The sequence below is a fragment of the Lynx canadensis genome, chromosome D1 (genome assembly GCF_007474595.2).
Source record: "Lynx canadensis isolate LIC74 chromosome D1, mLynCan4.pri.v2, whole genome shotgun sequence".
Lineage (NCBI taxonomy): Eukaryota > Metazoa > Chordata > Mammalia > Carnivora > Felidae > Lynx > Lynx canadensis.
The window spans coordinates 104,732,356-104,743,748 of record NC_044312.2 but is presented as its reverse complement, the minus strand read 5'-3'; the positions used below and the strand labels follow the sequence as shown (position 1 = coordinate 104,743,748).

General features: G+C 39.5%; 1 protein-coding gene and 1 non-coding gene across 2 annotated transcripts; both read left to right on the top strand.

Annotated features, from left to right (window-relative positions):
• The first annotated feature begins 1,971 nt into the window (after positions 1-1,971).
• On the top strand, positions 1,972-2,082 carry LOC115526599. Its single transcript, XR_003972656.1, has one exon. It is a non-coding gene; the product is annotated as a U6 spliceosomal RNA (small nuclear RNA).
• Positions 2,083-4,503: 2,421 nt separating this feature from the next.
• Positions 4,504-11,050, top strand: LOC115524660 (membrane-spanning 4-domains subfamily A member 4D-like). The gene is made up of 6 exons (XM_030331136.1): positions 4,504-6,020; positions 6,361-6,495; positions 6,676-6,732; positions 7,317-7,448; positions 8,487-8,588; positions 9,047-11,050. The coding sequence occupies exons 1-6, from the start codon at positions 5,901-5,903 to the stop codon at positions 9,134-9,136; spliced, it is 636 nt and encodes a 211-aa protein (XP_030186996.1). The 5' UTR covers positions 4,504-5,900; the 3' UTR covers positions 9,137-11,050.
• Positions 11,051-11,393: the final 343 nt, after the last annotated feature.

Genomic DNA, 11,393 nt, shown 5'->3' with positions numbered 1-11,393 from the left:
TACAGGATTTTAACTGGCAGGGCATTATTATTCTAAGGCTCATCCCCTTTGTGCTTGAACTTACCATTTGGGGGCCTCTGCATCTAGTTACCAGGGCTGTCGCTATGATGTGGTCTCAGTGAAGGTCTGTGGTCCAGAGACTTGGAATGTTTTCTGGGACATTCTCTGCCATTTTTATATTTACCTCCTTATTGTTGTTAGCCATATAAAGCATATTAAAGTCCTGAGCCCCTGTGTCGTGTTACACATCTGTGTGAGAAGCCCCTCGTGTTCAGTTTTGCCCCTAGGATCCACGTGCATAAGATTAGACTGGGTACACATTGAGGAGGTGCCTAGGTAGGTGTAGGGGTTTGTATCAGAACAAGACAAAAGTAACCCGAAGAAGGATCCACAGGACATTGGGAGACTTAAGGCCACGGGCAAAAGACATACCATATGCTCCTCTGTTGTATGTCTTGATTTCTCCACAGATGGCAGTTGACTTGTCCTCCAGTGAGCATGGACCCTCTATAACATCTCCATATCATGATTATGATGATGTGGCTTCCCAACCCACTTAAGTTGTTTCATTTATCTCTTCAATGAGCAAGTCTTGGATTTGTTCTAGTTTGTGTTCTTGAAAATATATCCACGTCTCCACAGCAAAGAGGGCCTAAAGTGTCCTCAGAAATATGGGGGTCACAGGTTTGTTAAAGCTGACTTTGTTACAGTCTCCTACTCGTTCCATCAGTGGATGACCATTGAACATAAAAAATTAAGTATACAATGCTTATGCCATCAGGACTGTCATGTCAGAGCCTTCTTAACAAGAAGAAAGAGACTGTTGGAAGTCTGTTGGAGATTTAAGACACTGGTCTGCTCCTGCAGAGCATGTCTCAGGACCACTGATCCGTACAATTTCTGGAAAGTCATTCACTTCAGACCACACTGTGAATGCTATTTGGAATTATGCAATAGGCCATCTGTGCCAGAGTGTGATTTTGCTGATGCTTTCTCCACAGAATATAAATAGTAATGAACTATAAATAATTAAAAATAAACCCTGTCCTTAACATCTTACCTTGTAGCAGGCTCCCCAGTTTCCTGGGTCTTTGGACTTGGACCCAAATTATACATTGGCTCTCTGGGCTCCCATTGGCCGATTGTGGAACTTGGGACTTCTCAGCTTCCATAGTCACCCATGCCAAGTCTTTATAATAAATGTCATTGCCATATCAGTGCATCCTATTGGTTCTGCTTCTCTAGAGAACCCCGATTAATACAAATAGCTCTGTATCATGAAAAGAAACTGAATTCGTAATTGAAAGGCTTGTCACACAGAGAAGACTGGGGGGAGATGGCTTTGCTCCTGAATTCTATCAAACGTTCAATGAAGAAATAATACCAATATTACACAAATCCTTTCTGAAAATAGAGGAGGAAGAAAACCTATAGAGCTTTTTAAAAAATGTTTATTTTTCAGAGTGAGAGAGAGCACACAAGTGGGGGAGTAGCAGAGAGGGGTGGGGGGACAGAGTATCTGAAACAGATTCTGTGCTGACAGCCCAATGTAGGGCTTGAACCCACAGACCATGAGATCATGACCTTAGCCAAAGGCAGGCACTTCAGAGGTTATTTTTGAGGCAAGCACTAACCAGCTCTCCCACCCCCCCCCAAAAGGATTTAAAATATCATAGGAAAATAAAATATGGATATATTTACATGAGCTTAGACCCATATATCCTTACCAATATTAATAAATTAAACCCAGAAATATGTATAAAAAAGATACTTCATAACCAAACTGGTTTATGCCAGGTGCATAAGATCTTTTTACACCTTTGAATACAGCATAAAGGAGAGAAACCGTACGGTCATTACAACAGGTGGAAAAAAAGCTGTTGAAAGAGGTTGAACTCCTTTCATAATAGAGCTTTTCAGCAAATTAAGAATATATTGAAAAATCTTCAGCTTAAGAAAAGGCAGAGCAAGGCTCACTTCAGCAGCACAGGTACTAAAATTGAAACCATTTACAGAAGATTAGCATGACCACTGCACAAGAATGACATGCAAATTCACGAAGAAAAGGCAGAGCATTCCTTTTGATGGATTTAAAACAAAAGCTAACAAGAACAGTGACACTTAACACTTTTATACAGCTGTTGCCAGACCCAAGGATAGGAAAAGAGCATCTTTTCTTCCCCGTAGAAGCTTTACCTCAAATGCTTATGCCTTGCAGGAAGCGGGATGGTGGTGAGGAACAGTGAGATTCTCCATCATTCATGATGGGAAACCATGGGCAAGTCCCATGCAAGAACCCAGAGAAACCATAGAGTCGAAAGGATGCCATATTTCTTCTTTCTTTCTAAGTTAAAGGATAATTTAGCCAAGGCTATAGAATATGCAAAGTCTCCCTTATATTTTTGGATAATATAATTCCAGAGATACGGGCAAATAGCACATTACTCCCATCTTTGGGTTTCCTGGCTTAAGCACTATAAATATTGTGTGCTATTTTCCTATAATGATTTGTCAGGCAGTAGAAATGGGAGTAAGAAAGCTAAAGTCACTATAGAAGAACTATCATTGTTAACCAAACATACAAAGTATAATCTGGAAGCAAAGAGGGTAAAAATCCCATATTTATGGAAAAATCTCATATTTTTTATCCAAGGTGAGGACTTCTATGGACAAATTAAGATTTAATTGTAAATCAAAATATCGCCCCAAACAGAGAGCGCATGCTTCTTTCAAAAGGTCTTTGGGAGGGGGTGGGTAAATACGGATTGAGATTTGCCCTCACAATGAGAAAAGAGTGTGCAAAGCTTTGGCAGTCAAAACTGTGGCTATCTGAACAGCAGAGATAAAGGATTATCTCTGTCAACATGATGCAATTTACCCCATCAGAGAAACCCATCTGCAAGAAATACAGCACAGAAAGACGCCTTTTAGGGTGAGGCTTCATTATCTCTTCATACAACAGGGAGTTATGTCTTGTTGAGGAAAACCTACGTATACCAAATTCCCACAGCTTATAGTCCCTGATAGGCACACAGATCATAAACTGCTTGATGCTCTGGGGAACTTCCTTGGAAAGACTCTGAGACTGACTCTTTGGACTGATGTTTCCAGGTCCTGTATGGATATCTAGTTAAGACGCAATGCAGTTTGGGGACAGAGGTATGTATTTTTCTTTTATTCTTATTTTAGTGGCTATTCCATCGGCCTGTAAGGGGGCACTAGTTATCTGAGAAGGACATAAATGTCTAAGGGGATTCTTTTTCCCATAAAAAAAAAAAATGCTTGACTTTCTAGTAGCAAACTTAATGGTACAATTTTATTTTTAATTTTTTTAATGTTTATTTTTGAGAGAGAGAACACAAGGGCATGTGAGGGGGAGGGGCAGAGAGAGAGGGGACAGAGGATCCAAAGCAGGTTCTGTGCTGAGAGCACAGAGCCTGATGTGGGAATCGAACTCACAAACCATGAGATCGTGACCTTGAGCTGAAGTCAGACACTTAACCGACTGAGCCACCCGGGGGTTCCTTAATGTTATAATTTTAAAGACCCATAGAACCTTTTCAGATTGTGCTTTGAAATTATCTCAGCCATGTAATCATTTTCAAAAGAGAGAAAACAACTGGTCTAAAAATCATATTCTATCTAGAATTTGCAACACAGACTACTTTTCCAGTGTTCCCCAAGTCTAGCTAGCTAGTTCTTTTCATGCTGCGTTATCCAATTTTTTGTAACAAATGATTACTTTTGATATTTTTTGTGAATAAAAGAACTTTGATCCAAAAAGGAGCTATTCTTGATCTGGAATGATCTTATAATCTTTACTTTTGCTGAGAAGAAGTATATGGCATTGAGTGGGCAATCAGTTCTAAAGACTGCTTTGTAAATCAGGAATCATTGAAAAAATATTTTTAAAAATGTTGACTTTACCATCATGAACAGTGAGTCACAGTCTGTTCAGAGAAACATGATATTTTTGCTTCAGATATGATTAATAATAAGGAACAGGATTAAAGCTTTTGTAAAAAGCAAATTAGTGAAGACAGTATCATACTATTTATAATGTTACAAGATGTAAGAAAAAATACACATTTATTTCCATACCTAACATAGATACTCTGTTGGTAATAACAACAGAGATGTTCAGTGTGAGAAGACAGTGTTCAGTAACTATCATTGAAACAAGGGTAGGAATAAAGTCAGAATATCATGGAACAATTCTATATAAAAGATTATTGGTCTGCATTAAACACAAATACTTCTATTTCCACTTGGATCCTTAGGCAGATCTAATGTCTAAATACTAGTTTTCTTTGTGCGTGGCTTTTCCCCATCCATTTTCCATTTGAAAGTAATTATTCAGGATGCCCCCCCAATAGTAGAAAATCTCCCCAAACTCAACTGTTTAAAGCCTAGTGTTGAATGGAAGCCTTACCAATAACATAAACAGTCAATTAACAAATATATTTTATGTTACATGTACTACATACTACATTCTTACAGTAAAGTAAACTAAGGGAAATGTTACTAAGAAAATCATAAGGAATAGAAAATACACTTACAGTACTGTACTGTAAAAATCCACATTTAAGTGGATCTGTGTGGCTCAAAACTGTGCCATTCAAGAGCCAACTTTATAGTGTTTTTTTTTTTTCTTGGTCAATCTCCTAAGAATAAAAGGCATTAATTTCTGTAAAAGAACCATCAGATTTTATAGAACTTAATAAAGGTAGGTAGAAGAAATATCGGTTTTATCACTACTGTTTTAATATATTTTCCTGATAAGTTTGAACATACCTGTACACCATGCAGCTAAAACTTTTTATAGTGAATTCTAGAGGTGACGTGAAATTGTGGCTGCATGGACCATATACCAAGATTCCCATGATCTCATTTCAAAAAGATCTGTACACAAGACAGAGTATCCATTGCCATCATGATGAAGATAGCAAAGATGATACTATTTTTTGTTTATACTCAGGATGGTCCCTGTGTTCAAATAAAGAAAGATTTCTTGGTGTCAGAGAAGGAAAGCCTTCCGAACGTGAGCATTTTTGCTTAGCATTTCTGTAAGCAGATCACGAGTGGAAAAGCGAGGATTTGGGCTTAGGCAGACAACGGTTCCAAGCCACCTAGCTGGCTATGCCAGTGCGGAGCCATATGGTCCCTTCCAGACTTTCTGTGAGTTGTGCCTAGTTTGTATGGCGACTTAGAGGTAGGAAGAGGAAGCCAGCTCGGAGTCTAAGAACACGCATGCTGCATTGTGGCTTCTTGAGTCAAATGCCGTGTGTTCTCAGACTTCAGAAAGAACTTCCTGAACCCGAGACCAAGCAATAATAGCTCTGTCAGATACTACCTAGGAACAGAGGTGTAAATGAAAGAATTCTGCACAGCAAAATAAGGAATCAAAGTAACAAATATCGTCTCTCCATGGGGCCGGAATACCAGGACTAGTGGGCGATATGTATTTTCAGCTTCAGGGCTGAGATGGCCAACCTTGTTTCAAGACAGAGGACCCATAAGACACATGCACCCAAGCTAAGATTCTCAGCTTCCTATAATGTAAGCGTACGTTACTTACACAGCCTTCCTGAAACTCAATATAATAGAGAGTATGTCAATCTGAACTGCCTGAGGTACATCGTTAAATACTTAATAAGTGTCAGATTTCCCACCCTTGAGAACTGAAACAATTACAAGTGTCCTAATTTCTTACATTTAGCACCGTACCTGTCTTTTACTTTAAAATATTTATGTGCGTTAACTATCGAATGGAATCAAAGAGACTAATCCTTTTACCTGATCTTTCTGGCCAACACATGCTTCACTTGTGTTGTGACTCAACACCCCCAGCGGGGTGAGCAACAGGGTTGTGAAGAACAACGGTACCAAGGGACACAACTATGGATCTTCAACGAAGAGATCCAGCCATCTACCTGGGCCAGTCGGGGCCAATGCCTCTCCCTCAGGAGGCACAGAGCAACCTGCAGAATTTCCTAAAGGGGGAGCCAGTTATTCTTGGGGTAAGTACAATGAAGGTCATCTAAGGATTCTGAGGTGGCTCACATTCTCCTAAATTCGCTCTGGGCCAAAGCCACATGATTACCTAAAAGTGTGGAGTGGTCACAGTGATTCCTATATCGAGAGGACTATGGGACTTTTAAATAAGGGACCGCATATACCATTTAGCCAAATCACCAAAGTGTTTTATATTTGGGAACACTGAATGTAAATTTAGGTACTGATCATGGAATCCCCAAATGAAAGTAGTCCTGAGTCATTTACAACCTCCAAATGCGGGGCAAGTAATTCAAAGAGTAAAGCAAATTCCTCCTAACTCGAAGGTACTTTCTCACTTTCTAGGTGAGCCAGATCATGATTGGCCTAATGAATATTTGCCTGTGGATCATGGTAAAGGTCTTTCTTTCATTCCACAAACTACATCTATTCCTAGAGAACACGGTATATACCTTCATTTTCCTTTTGGGACCAATCTTTGTAAGTAAATTGGAATCACTCTGATTTCTGTATTACTTAGAACTTACGTAAAATCCTTAATAGTTATCTATCAGCACAAAATTTAGGGGAAAGTATTGAGAAATATTTGGTGTTAGGAAAAAATACTATAGAATGAGAATACATTCACAGACTAACTCATTGAACTTTATCTTTGTACAGTTAATTATATCTGGAACTATGTCTATTGCATCTGGAAAGAAAACAACAAAAAAAATGGTGCGTTTACCTACAATTTCAGAAAATTAAAAGAGGCATAGCATAAATCAGCCTTCATTTCCTGGGGTGCCTAGGTGGCTTAGTTGGTTAAGCATCCAACTTCAGCTCAGGTCATGATCTCAGGTTTGTGATTTTGAGCCTTGCATTGGGCTCTGTGCTGACAGCTCAGACAGAGCCTGGAGCCTGCTGCAGGGAGATTCTGTGCCTCCCTCTCTCTCAGCTCCTCCCACTCTCTCTGCCCCTCCCCTTCTCTGCTTATGCTCTCTTTCTCTCATTAATAAATAAACATTAAAAAAATGTTAAATCAACCTTTGTTTCCAGAATGATCAAGCTGTCTCAGATTCCCAGGTTTTTCTTTGCCTTGAGTTAAGATTCCAGAATGATTCCTTCCCTATTCCCCCATAGGTCATGCTGTCTCTGTCTGGCTCAGATGAGAAATTATCCAATAGTGGGTAACAACCCTGGGCATAATTTTGATGAATTCCAATTTTACTTACATTTTAAATATAATGCATACATATGTACAATCATTTGCCAGAGTCAAGAGGGTAAGAACAGGGACTCCGTTTCTGATTCTCTTTCAGATCTGTAGCAGCCTTGGGACGAACACGCTGGCTGCCATATTGGCTGGAGTGTCGCTAATAATCCTTGCAATCAGAACGGAAGTCTCCAGTCACTACTTATCAGAAACAGTTTTAGCTCGTTATTTCTTAATTGTAAGTATTGAAAGACCTAGTGGAAAAAATATCTCCTGATATCTATCCACATATATAAAATTCCTTGCAGATGTCATTTTCATCCCAAGGGAGCAAGGGGGGGAGGGGCGTGTGGCACCTGGGTGGCTCAGTCAGTGAAGTGTCTGACTTTAGCTCAGGTCATGATCCTATGGGTCGTGGGTTCCAGTCCCACGTTGGGCTCCTCACTGACAGTGTGTAGCCTGCTTGGAATTCTCTCTCTCTCTCTCTCTCTCTCTCTCCCTCTCTCTCTGGCCCTCCCCAACTCATGCTCTTTCTCTCAAAATAAATAATAAAATAAGCTTAACAAAAATTTGAAAACAAAAACAAAAAACACAAGTGGGTAATAGGGCATAGCTTAAAACTGACAAATCACCTGAAGAAAGATGGTCAGGGCCTTGACCCTGAGTGAATAAATATCTCTGTACTACACATTATTGGTGATGTTAGGATCTAAGTACATCAGGTGAAGCTAAGTAAAACCCTTACTTTAGATAAAACCAGAATGGGTGCCAATGAATTCAGTCAATGATTGTGATTGCTGTCTTCATCAAGGTAAAGAGGAGTCTAGCTGTTGAGTCCATTCAGCACAATGACAGACAAAGTCCAGGATCCTTTCAAGAAAGTACGTTCAACAAAACCGACACTGATCTGCTGATCATATGATCAAAATCACTATGAGCTACAAAGGGATCTTAAAACATTCCAATTTGTAGACACCTCAAGAAAGCATGGTTTGCAAATGAGCAGACTTTTTATCAGTGGGTTATGTCGAGGAAGAAAGTGGATAACAGGATCTCACTTCATCTGTGTGAAAATTATAAAGGAATGAAATTGCAAATTTGGGAGTCTGTAAATTAGAGTCATTACGGGTATCTCTGCCCAGATTTTATCTGAAGGTGGGGCCAGACTGGGATATTTTCCTACCCTGGGTTATGAAGGAGAGTGTGCAGGGTCCACGGCAGGCCCTCTCTTTCTCAGGCCTTTAATCTTTTCTCTCCACATGATTTTAATTTGCAGGGGATTATGATTATGAAACTGATCCTCATAATCCTGGGACTCATCGTCTCGGTGTTGCTGTCTGCATTTGGATGCAGTGCTGTCTGCTGTGATGTGACCTCAGTGAGTTTCTGTTATCCCGAGGACTCAGAATGTGTTTTAGGGTATTCTCCGCCATTTGTACATTTACCTCTTTAAGTTTTACTGAACCGTTCAAACCGTAAAAAACTCTTAAGCCCCTCTTTCATGTTCGGAGCCCCTCGCACTCTGTTTTGCCACTAAGAGCCACCAGCGTTAAGATTGACCCGACACCGATACTGACAGGGCGGAGCTTGCCTGGGATTTTCATTCTCTCTCTCTCTCTCAAGATAAATGAATAAACTTAAAAAAAAAAAAGAAGAAGAAGAAGATTGGACCGGGCATTAGTGGAAGGTTGCTTGGCTGGACGTAGACGTTCATGTCAGAAAGAGTGGCCCCAAAGAAGGTCTGCACGTTAGGAGAACTAGGACCAGGGGCAAGTGAAATGTCATATCATATCATGAAATGCCATCTACTGTGCTGTTGTTTTTTTTCCTCCACAGGTGGTTGTCGACTTATCCTCCAATGACTGTGGAGTTGCCGTAGCCTCTCTTTATCATTATTATGATGACGTGGCTTTCCAACATGCTTAGTTGTTGGAGATACCAACTTTTGAACCATTCCTGGACTTCCTCTAATTGTATCATTAAAAGTAAATCAGTAATCAGGTAGTAAATAGAGTCTTAAGTGTCTGGGGGGGGGGGATCCAAGGTCATCGATTTGCTGATGTTGACTCTGCTGGGGCCCCCTACTCTATCCTCAATTATGATTCCATTTGGACATGATCAATGAAGTATGTGATCCCTCCGCATCGGCACTGGCATCGTCTCATACCGTTGGCGGTAGGAAGAAAAGGAACACACCAGAAAGGTTGTAGGTATTTAGGGATTCTGGTCTGGCCTTGGGGGATGTGTGCCAGAACATCTGATCCCCACAATTTCTGAGAAGCCCTTCACTTTGGACTATAATGCTAATGCTATACTGGGAGCCGTGCACTAGGCCAGCTAGGTAGATCATGTGCTTCCTGACACTTTCCCTAAAATGCACAATTTTCTATGACATAAATGAATTAAAATAAACCCTGCTTTTATCCTTTAACCTTGAAGTAGCCATAATTTTCCTTTATTTTCCATTTTGGTGTTCTCTGTCCCATTCCGATTATACATCATGAAGTCAGTGATGGCCTTTTCAATTCAGGGTCCTGTAAAAGCAACCCAATGAGTAAAGTGTGACAGATGTTGGAAAATAGGGAAATACACACACTTTCTGCACACACGTTCTGCCTTTTCTGTGATTGAGCCCCTGCAGGTCCTTATTCTCCTTTGCGTCGTGGATCCTGACTCAGCCTGAAGTAACCCACACACTGTGTGGCAAGGGAATAGTGATCATCACATTTCGACTTTTTGGAAAGGCCTGGAACACTATCAGTTTGTAATCTATAGTCAAAAGACACATGTGACCTCTCTTAATATATGGCTAATCACAATTTAAGGAAGTGCTAGCAGATGGCTTAATGCAATTCTGCCTGTACCGCCTATAATAAGATCAGAAAGTGGCAACTCACTGTGTGATTCTGGCTTAGCTGTCGCCACAGTCTGATAGCATTTCGTCAACTACAATATATTACTGGCACTTAACACTGTCTTAAACACTAGACTAAGTCTATGGAAACAAACAAAAAAATGTAGAAAAAACATCCAAAGCAAACCTTATCTCTTCTTTTAATGCTTTTTCACAGAAAGGAAAGTCTGCTATACTCATTTACTAGTTCTAGATTTTTTAAAAGATTCTGTAGGATTTTCTACATAAACAACGATGTCTTCAATAGGGACATTTATATTTCTTACTTTCCGAACTTTAGGTCTTTCTTTTCTTGCCATATGACCCTGGCTATGACTTCCAGTAGATGTTGAACAGGAGTGGTGAGCACATATACGCTAGTATTGGGGAATAAGTAGTCAGTATCTCACTGCTGGGTATGTTGTAACTGTAGGTTTTTGTATATGACTTTTTCCGGATAATGGGAATCCACATCTTTTCCTAGTTTTTTGAGAGTTTTTTCTTTATCATGAATAAATAAATTTCGTCAGACACATTTCCTGTATATTGAGAAGATCATGTGGGTTTTTGTACGTATTCTGTCAACATGATGAATTGTACGCATTGGTTTTTTTGTTAAACCACTGTTGCCTTCCTGAAATAAACTCTGTTGGCTGTGGTGTGGTATCTTTTGATATACTTTTGGATTTGATGTGATAACATTTTGCTGTGGATTTCTGGACCTATGTTGAGAGTTATTGCCACATAGTTCTTATATCTTTGTCTTGTTATGGTATTGGAGCCATGTTGACCTCGTAACATAGAAGGGATTACGTCCAACTTTTTTTCCCTTAAATATTTGGTAGAATTAGTGATATATGATGGAGTTGGTTTTGTTGTTGTTGTTGCAATGGTTTTTGTCTATACACTCAATTGTTTAATAGATATTAAACTAAGGAGATCATCTATTCCTGAGTCAATGTTCATAATTTGTGTCTTTCAAGTAATTATTCCATTTCCTTCAAGATGTCAAATTTACTTCCTAAATTTATTCACAGTATTTCTTTATTATCCTTTGAATACCTCTGGATTCTGCAGTGATGTCCCTTCTTTTATTCCTTACATTGATAATTTTTGCCTTCTCTCTTTTTTCCTTGGTCAAGCTGAAGAAAGTTTAATAATTTTTATTGATTTTTACTGTAATGTTACTGTAATACAGTTATATATTAATACTTTGCTTGGTATACTTGAGCCTGGCCATTGAAATAGATGATAGATAGGTAGATAGCTAGCTAGATAGATATAGCTAGC

What these genes read in the sequence shown, in the direction of transcription:
- LOC115524660 (XM_030331136.1), top strand. Translation starts at nt 5,901, where the DNA reads ATGGATCTTCAACGAAGAGATCCAGCCATCTACCTGGGCCAGTCGGGG. An exon ending in TCCTTTTGGGACCAATCTTT is followed by an intron (nt 6,496 to 6,675) that starts GTAAGTAAATTG and finishes ATCTTTGTACAG; the next exon opens with TTAATTATATCTGGAACTAT. An exon ending in AGAAAACAACAAAAAAAATG is followed by an intron (nt 6,733 to 7,316) that starts GTGCGTTTACCT and finishes ATTCTCTTTCAG; the next exon opens with ATCTGTAGCAGCCTTGGGAC.